Source organism: Salmo trutta, chromosome 19 (genome assembly GCF_901001165.1).
Source record: "Salmo trutta chromosome 19, fSalTru1.1, whole genome shotgun sequence".
Classification (NCBI taxonomy): domain Eukaryota; kingdom Metazoa; phylum Chordata; class Actinopteri; order Salmoniformes; family Salmonidae; genus Salmo; species Salmo trutta.
Genome location: NC_042975.1, coordinates 11,108,297 through 11,119,487, shown reverse-complemented (window position 1 = coordinate 11,119,487; position 11,191 = coordinate 11,108,297). Strand labels below are relative to the sequence as shown.

Here is an 11,191-nt window from a genome sequence, read left to right as displayed (position 1 = left end):
TATGAAATAGGTCAGGTGTATATATATTTATATATTTTAAAATTAGAAAAGATTATCAAGGTCCGGACCTCGTGCCCTCATATGTAATTATGGCCATGCTTATATATCGACAGGTTTCTTCCAAACAACAGATCTATTTCAGCTGTACTCCTACGTTACGTTTCCTGAATGAACAGTATGAATTGAGCAAGGTTCAATGCTGCCACCCTATGGTCATAGTCAATATCTCTTCTCAGTATTTATGAGTATGACAGTACCGTACAAACAAGAATAAGTAAAAACAGTGTGATAAAATTTAGCAATATGGCACGAGGTCTTAGCCCGTGGTATATAAGCCATATAGCACAAACCTCTGAGGTGCCTTATTGCTATTATAAACTGGTTACCAACGTAATTAGAACAGTAAAAATGAATATATTGTCATAACCGTGTATATGGTCTGACATACCACAGCTGTCAGCCAATCAGCATTCAGGGCTGGAACCACCCACTTTATAATATACTATTCCTTAAGGGTAAAAGTAAAGAGAATAAGAAGGTACCACGTGTGTCAGTAGGACTAAAGTAACCCCAGTCTAATAACCTTTGTAATAGTTGTTATGGGACATGCTACGAGTCCTATGGTAATATAATTCCAGCATTTGCTACAATATGAAATTGTATTTCAATGAAAATGTGCCCATTCTATTATGAAAACTAAAATACAAATATATTTTTACAACATTTTATTAATAAATATTCTCCAACAAATATGAGGAAACATAGGATATAAATAAGAAACAATTTGTGTGATACATATGCTATTATTGTACAAAAGGAATACATTAAAATGGCCCATTGATCATAAAATATAATAACATAATTATTATTGATGCTTTGTCACATTTACTTATTGATTAAGAGCACATTGTTCAAAGTGAATTGAGGTGATTGATTGCTGTGACAGGGTCATTGTTGGCATTTCCTGTCTTCTGCCTTTACATGGTGGTGTTGTCAACAGGCCGAGGCAGAAAATATATGGCCTTCTGGCCTATGTGTGTCCTTTGACCAGCTTTAGGCTGCCCGTTCCTCTTGAGCCCCAGAAACCAGTCTTTGGCCTGGTACTTCTGAGACCTGTACGTGTTGTAATGGTTCTCCTCCATCTTCTCCAGGAAGTAACACTCATCCTTCAGAGTTTTCTGGAATAAATAAAGTTAGATTAAGAACATTTAGGGCTGGTTTCCTGGACACATATTAAACCTAGTCCTGGACAAAAAGTATGCTCAATGGAGATTTTCTGTGTCCGGAAACCTAGCCTTTAATCATTATAATAAATGAAGACTTTGACTTCAAGATACAATGAATGAAGACTTTGACTTCAAGATAGGAAACCCAAAGCAACCCATTCTGATACATCTGTTTGGTTGATGTTTCTCATCTCTTGATGATTGTGATTACCCCCAGGGTAATGGATTACTCATAATAATTCTTAGGTTAGTTAGGCAACATGATCAAATTGTCTAGCTCAAAGAGGTGAAAGCTACACTGTAGTTTTCCATCTGAGTTTTTGATTAGGAACTGTTTTATTTTATCCAGAGTTTGATACAGTAATTTCCAAAGTGTTGCTAGGAGAGACTCACCGATCCATAGAGATTACCATCTTTGTCCATGGCCAGATAACGGCCCGTCTCATGGCCCTTGATGGCCACCACACCAACACTCACTGCTTTTACCTTCAGGATGTCTAGAGCACAAATACACAGGCTGGTGTCACAACGAAGGGCTGATTGTATTGCTAGTTGCCGTCAGGTTGTCCCTAAAGCCTATCATGAGAACATTATTAGAAAGGTGTGAGAATGAGGCTGTTCCCTCTAAATACTTCACAAAAGTGATATTGTTTCTTAATGGTATAAATAAACGTATTCAACTATGTATTATTTCTGCGGTAAGTAGCTGATATGCCTATAGGCTAATCTAAATAACTGTAAACATAAGGTGTTAGTAGGCCTATGCTCCTCTGCATGTCAACACCAAACTAAATCCTGAAGAAAGCACAGTGATGCCGAAACATTGGTGATTCACCAATTAATTACTGGGAGCTTAAAAATATAAACGCAACATGCAACAATTTCAACGATATTGCTGAATTACAGTTCATATAAGGAAATCAGTCAACTGAACTGTGTTTGTGAGGCCGGTTGGACGTACTGCCAAATTCTCTAAAACGATGTTGGAGGTAGAGAAATTAACATTCAATTCTCTGACAAAGAGCTCTGGTGGACATTCCTGCAGTCAGCATGCCAATTGCATGCTCCCTCAAAACGTGAAACACTTGAGCCATTGTGTTGTGTGACAATACTGCACATTTTAAAGTGGCCTTTTATTGTCCCCAGCACAATGTGCACCTGTTTAATGATCATGCTGTTTAATCAACTTCTTAATATGCCACACATTTCAGGTGGATGGATTATCTTGACAAATGATAAAATGCTCACAAACAGGGATATTAACAAATTTGTGCACAACATTTGAGAGAAATATGCTTTTTGTTCATATAGAAATTTTCGGGGATCTTTTATTTCAGCTCATGAAACATGGGACCAGCCAGTGGCGGATTTAGGTATAGGTGACATGGGCAGCCGCCCAGGGTGGCATCTCGCCGGGGGCGGCACGGTGCACCCGCACAATTTTTGGGGGAATGGTGACATTTGTGCGATCGGTTTTCTATCGCTCATTTACACGTCACGTTAATGATATCATGTCACTGTGTGGGACTGTGGGTCAATTAACCTTGTCGGAGTGGGCGGCCTGATTCTAGTTTGTGAGCTAGGCAGGCTACTGCCTGGGAAGGTCTTCCACTCAGAAGTCCAAGATGGGGAGGGGAGCGGGGGTAGGTTGACCTCGGGTCTCCCCACTGGAAGCCCAGGTAGGGGGAGCGGGGGAATCTATCAAATAGTGCACCTCTAACTTTGTACAGTACTAATGCAATTAGTAAAATCAGTCACACTACGAAATGCTACCAAATAAAACACAATTCATTAATAACACTGTGAATATATGGTTCCACAGACATATTGTTGCATTTTTCTCTGGTTTGTGTGAAGTCGTTAAGAATAATATAAAACCAGTCTGCACACCACCAAGGTGAATTGGTTTAGTCTTGACTCTTGGTTGACAGTGTTGGGGGATGGGTAATGTATTGATGCTCGAGTGCCAAATCAACACAAATTTGTTTATATTTGTCTCTGTTACTTCTTTTTGATATTTATGAGTCTTATTGTTGTATATATTATTATATTTACATAGTTTTAAATGTTATGATTATTTATTTGTGTTGTTTCTAATGTCTGAATAAAAATTACAGTTAGTGCAGAATGGTGTATTTTTTTGGGGGGGGGGGGGGCTAAAGGGGGGGTTCGCCCAGGGAGCCATACAAGCTAGAACCGCCACTGGGACCAGCACTTTACATGTTGCGTTTATATTTTTGTTCAGTGTATAAAGTGTGCGACTCTATTTATGTTTATAGCCTACAATACAAAAACTTGACTAAACATTCATCATATGTTTATTTAACTGTGTATTATAGTTCAGAATATCGAATACCTCCCAAAAACAATTCTTACCATCTTTATTTTCATCTCTGCTGCCCGCGACAGTCCCATCCGGTAGGATCTGCAGATGATGTCCTCCGTTCATACAGTAGAGCCGTATGAGAGGTCTGTAGTTTTGCTGTGTCGTTGGCCCCATGGAGAGCACAGTAATTTCTCCCTCTGTCATTCTGTAGAGTCCCTCTGGACGAGATGTGCGCGCTAAATGCCCCTGTGGCTGGACAGAGTCACGGGACAATTGTTGATTCTGGTATCACTAAAGGTGTGGGATATGCGCTCCCGTTTTATTCAAGGAAGAGAAAAAAGGTAACTGTAATGCGGGATAAGACCGCCTTATAATTTGATTACGAGAAAAATCCGATTGCCTTACATGGACCTCCGGTTTGCATATGAAATGGTGCATGAATCAGATTGCGTTGCGGGCCAAGCAAATCGCCACATGTGCAGACTTGTTTGCTTTCATTGTTTAAAGTAATGTGATTAAATTCACATAGATATCAGTTGCAGATGGCAGTGATATCATATTACAAATGTTTCAACACATCACAAATATTAGAAAGCAAAGCATTCAGAGAAAAGTATATTTCTAATACACTATGTTTGTACACAAATAAAATAGGACCTCTCTAAAATGACTTGAAAGACAACAGAAAACAGTCCTAAAACTTTATAGCACATCAATATCTCTGTCTGCAGCCATAATGTAAAGTGCACAGCCACATGGGATCAGTCTATTCCCAGCTGTTTGGCTCCAAGGTAAACTGTCAATCACTCTAATCAGTCAAACAAGCAAAAAAGCCAACCTCTTGAGAATGACTAATCCCTGATCAAATCACTTTCCTGGTCTGGATTAGTAGGCAGCACAGTCACGTTCACCCACAAAATGGAGATGACTTGCAGTGAAAATCTTCATAATCTTATGTCCTGTAAAAAGAGCCCCGTGCAGCTGTCATGGAGCCTGTGCCTGGCCTTTTTAGATGTAAAGCAGAACGGTAGCCAATGGTAGCCCTGTTATCATTAGCATACACAGGCTTAGCCAGACTCCACATCCGGAATGTCTTGGAAATCATACTGGCCTTGGTTAAGAACAAAAAGCCACAGGAAAGCTAGGCCTTCCCACATAGAGCCTATTTTTCCAAGCAGCAGCAGTAGGAGTAGTCACTCATTGTATTACTGGAAGTGGAACTGTTACTGTGGTGCCAGACAAGATCCGGAGAACACCGGGACAAACCCCTGGGTGCGAATGACGTCCAGCGACGGGCTGAGAGTGGGTGGGACCGGATCCGACCAAGACAGAACTTACCTGTGACAACGCCACGTGACAATGCCCCAGATGAGCCAGCATGTCCGCCCTGACGCTTCTTCCTGAGTGTGAATTGGATGAGTCTCTCAGCGTCTGTGTGTCAGACCTCCTGTGGAAGTGAGTCTCCTGGGAGAACTGGCCCCTGTGGTGCAGTGGCTGCCTGGGTGACTCTGTCTGTATTTGTACTCCGTCAATCATCCAGGGGCCGCCCAGCGTCACCAGATCCATTTCAGCAGGCCGTCGTCAGGGCTATATTTAAACCACTAGCTCAAGGAGTGACGTGGGTCCCTGGCCTGCACCGGGAAGTGAGCAGGCTGCCTATGATATGATACATTCCTATTGGGTCTCCTGGAGACATAAAAGAAAAACGTCACATAAACAAGATTAATGTGAATTAAAACAGGAAGTGAGTGAGCAACACCTTTATAATAAAAGGTTACACCATATCTCCCTCCATGACATCTCAGTAAGAGAAAAGCAAAGCTCTTGTTAACTACTCTCTGGTTCTATTTTTACTGTGGTAGGCAAGGCAAGGCACTGAGTGTTGCTGTAGAGCCACACTGTCACAAACATAGGAAGTGCAGGCTGAATGAATAATTCACTCTGCCTCATGTGGACTGCTGTTTTTAGTCTTCAAGGGCGCTTTCCCAAACTGTGGCCATCCAATAATTCATACACTACATCTGCATGTTAAATCATTTATAATACAGTCTAAGGGAAATAATGTTGAAAATACATCAGGTAACTTTAACTTTATTCATTGGAGGCAGGACACATGGAGTATACCCAGACATCATTGATGTCAACAGTTGTGGAGGTGTATTATCACGTTGATGATTTTAAAGAAGGATATTTCTTTGTGAGATGTGAACTTTAAACATAGTGATCATTGCATGTTATTAAGAACACAAATAAAACCTGATCTAGTTATCCCTCACCTATTCATTTTTCACAGCAATTTGAAAGTCCCGGATTTGACAGGCCTTTTGTAGCACTTGCTTTAACCAGGAGATGGCAGACAAGACCACCAATAAAATATTATACGCTCTCCTTACAACGCCTCAGAAAGAAGATTCCAGTCACAGATGACTGTACGTCACAGGAGGCTGCTGAGGGGAGGACAGCTCATAATAATGGCTGGAATGGAATGAATGGAATGGTATCAACCACATGGAAAACATGTTTGATATGTTCGATACCATTCAATTTTTTCCCGTTCCAGCTATTACTATGAACCCCTCCTCCCAAATGAAGGTGCCACTGGCCGCCTGTGCTGTACATGCATAGAAAGTGTTCTCTGAGTGCATTATATAGAGGTAGTAGAGGTAGCCATTATCAATAAGTGAGACGCTGCCCATGGCTTAGGGCTTCATATGGTGAATGACACCCAGTGTAATACATATGTGAATTGTATAACACCAGCGGTATGACAGCAATGGGCCCCTGGCCTCTCTGGAAAGAGGATAAGAGAATATGGCAAGTTCTTAAGTGTCTTTCCCATCTAAGAGTGCTCTGGAATCTCGCCAAAATGTCCCAGCTGTGAGATCACCCTCGGCCTGGCTTATAAGTATATGCGAGAGTTCCCCTGAAGACTTCCTGATTGCTGTTTCTAACGTTCTCGGGACCCTCTAGAAACAGGCTTTTTGGACCAATGCTGAGGAGGACTGAAAGGCCCACTGTGTCTCCCCCTACCACACAGTTGGCTGGGGCTAGGGATGCTAGCGCTGGCTAGACTGGAGACAGAGAGGGGCATTCTCCTCCCCAGCATGTCACCCAGAGGGGAACACCTTTCTCCTCTATCTATGAGTGACCGGCTCAAGCCTCAGGGAATGATGCATGTACTTCCATGACATGGTTGGTTGAGAGTTCAAAATGGGTGATTGCACACCAATCATTCAACAAGGAAAAATATTGTGGATTAACTATGTGATTCTAAAATTCATTCATAGTGCCTAAAAAAATTGCTCCCCCAAAACTGCTCCCATATCTTGCAGAATATTACATCAAATTCAATGTAAATGTTTATTTTTATGGCTTAGTTGATGGCAGCTGGAACAAACCACCCTATAAAAGACTACTATAGGCTACCAGAGAATGGGTCACTGGGACACTACTAGAATACATGGGACACTGTACTGTACAGTATACGGGACACTACTAGAATACATGGGACACTGTACTGTACACTATACGGGACACTACTAGAATACATGGGACACTGTACTGTACACTATACGGGACACTACTAGAATACATGGGACACTGTACTGTACAGCAGTGGTTCCCAAACTTTTTATAGTCCCGTACCCCTTCAAACATTCAACCTCCAGCTACGTACCCCCTCTAGCACCAGGGTCAGTGCACTCTCAAATGTTGTTTTTTGCCTTCATCGTAAGCCTGCCACACACACTATCAATCAATCAATCAATCAATCAATCAATCAAATGTATTTATAAAGCCCTTCTTACATAAGCTGATGTCACAAAGTGCTGTACAGAAACCCAGCCTAAAACCCCAACCAGCAAGCAATACAGGTGTAGAAGCACTATATGATACATTTATTAAACATAAGAATGAGTGTGAGTTTTTGTCACAACCCGGCTTGTGGGAAATGACAAAGAGCTCTTATAGGATCAGGGCACAAAAAATAATATAATACTAATCAATAATTCTGCTCTTTATTTAGCCATCTTACATATAAAACTTGATTTGTTAATCGAAAATTGTGAATAATTCAACACATGTTAATGAGAAGGGTGTGCTTGAAAGGATGCACATAACTCTGCAATGTTGGGTTGTATTGGAGAGAGTCTCAGTCTTAAATCATTTCCCACACACAGTCTGTGCCTGTATTTAGTTTTCATGCTAGTGAGGGCCGAGAATCCACTCTCACATAGGTACGTCTCACATAGTGTGATTTGCCAAGGCAGGATACTCTAAGCGCAGCCCAATCCAGAAATCCGGCAGTGGCTTCTGATTGAATTCAATTTTCACAGAACCGCTTCTTGCAATTTCGATGAGGCTCTCTTGTTCAGATATCGGTAAGTGGACTGGAGGCAGGACATGAAAGGGATAACGAATCCAGTTGTTTGTGTCATCCGTTTCGGGAAAGTACCTGCGTAATTGCGCACCCAACTCACTCAGGTGCTTCACTATATCACATTTGACATGGTCTGTAAGCTTGAGTTCATTTGCACACAAAAAATCATACAATGATGGAAAGAGCTGTGTGTTGTCCTTGTTAATGCAGACAGAGAAGAGCTCCAACTTCTTAATCATAGCCTCAATTTTGTCCCGCACATTGAAATATAGTTGCGGAGAGTCCCTGTAATCCTAGATTCAGATCATTCAGGCGAGAAAAAACATCACCCAGATAGGCCAGTCATGTGAGAAACTCGTCATCATGCAAGCGGTCAGACAAGTGAAAATGAGGGTCAGTAATGAAAACTTTGAGCTTGTCTCTCAATTAAAAAAATGTGTCAATACTTTGCCCCTTGATAACCAGCACACTTCTGTATGTTGTAAAAGCGTTACATGGTCGCTGCCCATATCATTGCATAGTGCAGAAAATACATGAGAGTTCAGGGGCCTTGCTTTAACAAAGATAACCATTTTCACTGTAGTGTCCAAAACGTCTTTCAAGCTGTCAGGCATTCCCTTGGCAGCAAGATCCTCTCGGTGGATGCTGCAGTGTACCCAAGTGGCGTCGGGAGCAACTGCTTGCACGCGCGTTACCACTCCACTATGTCTCCCTGTCATGGCTTTTGCGCCTTCAGTACAGATACCAACACATCTTGACCACCAAAGTCCATTTGATGTCACAAAGCTGTCCAGTACTTTTAAAATATCCTCTCCTGTTGTCCTGGTTTCCAGTGGTTTGCAGAAGAGGATGTCTTCCTTAATTGACCCCCCATAAACGTAACGGACATATACCAGGAGCTGTGCCAGGCCCGCCACGTCTGTTGACTCATCCAGCTGTAACGCATAGAATTCACTGGCTTGTATACAAAGCAGTAATTGTTTCAAAACATCTCCTGCCATGTCACTGATGCGTCGTGAAAAATTGTTGTTTGATGAAGTCATTGTCTGTATAGTTTTTTTGGCCTTTCTCCCAGCATTGTCCCAGCCATGTCCGTGGCAGAAGGAAGAATTAAGTCCTCCGCAATAGTATGGGGATTGCCTGTCCTAGCCACTCGGTAGCTCACCATATAAGACTCTTCTTATTAATGGTATCTGTTGCTTTTATACATGTCTTACTACTCGAAAGTCGTCTTAATTCTCGCTCAAAAAACTTGCGTGGTTTATTTTTCAAATTGTCATGTTTTAATTCTAAATGTCTGCGCAAGAGTGAAGGTTTCATTGAGTTGTGAGATAGTACTTTTGCACATATAACACACTGTGGCTGAGGAAAGGCACTACTCCCAATATAAGTGAACTCCAAATCAATGTAGTTCTCATCATATTTGCGACTCTTCAATGGTCCAACACCCTGTCTGTTGTTCGGTGCTTTCCCGGGTAAGGGGGCATTAGCGCTTCGGCTGCATCAGGTTCACAAGTGTCCATGCTAGCTGGGCTAACAACAAATGTAGAATTACTGATGCTGGCATTGGATGTGCTAGTGGAAGCAGAACAACTTGTGTTGTCGACAGGTGTAGTACTACTGGTAGTAGCAGTACTACCAGTAGAGCTGGTATGTGTCTCTATGGATATGGGTCTAACTTTTTTGAACCATTTTCAAGCAAACTGAATGAGCAGCAGCTACATTTGGCTACATACGAACCGTTAGTGGAATTCCCGCGAGAGAGTAACAGTTAATGTGATTAAATCAGGTTAAATCATTAGGTGATGATTTAATAAGCGCATTCTCGAAAAAAGCACTGTCGTTGCACCAATGTACCTAATCATAAACATCAATGCCTTTCTTAAAATCAATACACAAGTATATAGTTTTAAACCTGTATATTTAGTTAAAAGAAATTCATGTTAGCAGGCAATGTTAACTAGGGAAATTGACTCACTTCTCTTGTATTCTGTGCAAGCAGAGTCAGGGTATATGCAGCAGTTTGGGCTGCCTGGCTCGTTGCGAACTGTGTGAAGACCATTTCTTCCTAACAAAGATTGTAATTAATTTGCCAGAATTGTACATAATTATGACATAACATTGAAGGTTGTGCAATGTAACATTCGATAAAATACGGAACGGTTCCGTATTTCACTGAAATAATAAATGTTTTGTTTTCGAAATTATAGTTTCCGGATTTGACCATATTAATGACCTAAGGCTCGTATTTCTGTGTTTATTATATTATAATTAAGTCAATGATTTGATATTTGATAGAGCAGTCTGACTGAGCGGTGGCAGGCAGCAGCAGGCTCGTATGCATTCATTCAAACAGCACTTTCCTGCGTTTGCCAGCAGCTCTTCGCAATGCTTGAAGCACAGCGCTGTTTATGACTTCAAGCCTATCAACTCCCAAGATTAGGCTGGCAATACTATAGTGCCTATAAGAACATCCAATAGTCAAAGGTATATGAAATGCAAAGGTTATAGAGAGAAATAGTCCTATAATTCCTATAATAACTACAACCTAAAACTTCTTAACTGGGAATATTGAAGACTCATGTTAAAAGGAACCACCAGCTTTCATATGTTCCCATGTTCTGAGCAAGGAACTTAAACGTTAGCTTTTTTACATGGCACATATTGCACTTTTACTTTCTTCTCCAACACTTTGTTTTGCATTATTTAAACCAAATTGTATCGGCTTTTTTGGTCCTCCAATTATCAGTATCGGCATTGAAAAATCATAATCGGTCGACCTCTAACACATACACACACACACACACACACATACACACACCCTTTCTCTCTTTCTCGCTATAGTGCAATACTTATAAGGGGGTTATAAGTAGTATCTAAACTATTTATTTGTTTATAGCTAGTTTAAAGCTGTCATAAACAGTCACATTGCTTGAAATTATGGATAACATTTCCATTTGCAACTATGCAGAGTACACAAAGGCTTGTGATGTGTGTAATTACCTAGCAATTGCTCTCCCAATGGACATTAGTTAAAGATTAAACAACAATCTGTCGCTTTGCTAATCCTAGCCTTAGCAGCTTGATGTAAATAATAATAATAATAACGAAATTCCCCGCTCTTTAAAGTGACATCACTGCGTTTTTGACCAACCAACCCTTCCTTTATGCACCCATCTCGCGCAACTGTAGTGCGCCTTCCCTTCTCCGACCGTTTTGGAACCGAGCAATGCTATTGGTCTAGAGCTGCATCCATCATAG

At 41.2% G+C, this 11,191-nt stretch overlaps 1 protein-coding gene across 2 annotated transcripts; it reads right to left on the bottom strand.

Moving 5' to 3' along the window:
* Nucleotides 1-710: 710 nt before the first annotated feature.
* LOC115153981 (putative fibroblast growth factor 1) lies at nucleotides 711-5,110 on the bottom strand. 2 transcript variants are annotated; one of them, XM_029699715.1, is made up of 4 exons: nucleotides 4,891-5,110; nucleotides 3,603-3,804; nucleotides 1,620-1,723; nucleotides 711-1,178 (listed from the first exon to the last, which is right to left on the bottom strand). In XM_029699715.1, the coding sequence occupies exons 1-4, from the start codon at nucleotides 5,086-5,088 to the stop codon at nucleotides 978-980; spliced, it is 705 nt and encodes a 234-aa protein (XP_029555575.1). In that variant the 5' UTR covers nucleotides 5,089-5,110; the 3' UTR covers nucleotides 711-977. The 2 variants fall into 2 exon arrangements, with proteins under 2 accessions (XP_029555575.1, XP_029555576.1); XM_029699716.1 differs by having other exon boundaries at nucleotides 4,391-5,038.
* Between the last annotated feature and the right edge of the window lie 6,081 nt (nucleotides 5,111-11,191).

Bases quoted from the DNA above. Each gene is read 5' to 3' on its own strand.
- LOC115153981 (XM_029699715.1), bottom strand. From the start codon at position 5,088: ATGATTGACGGAGTACAAATACAGACAGAGTCACCCAGGCAGCCACTG. The intron at 1,724-3,602 runs GTAAGAATTGTT...TTTGTGCTCTAG, and splicing joins CAGAGATGAAAATAAAGATG to ACATCCTGAAGGTAAAAGCA. The intron at 1,179-1,619 runs GTGAGTCTCTCC...TATTTATTCCAG, and splicing joins ATGGTAATCTCTATGGATCG to AAAACTCTGAAGGATGAGTG.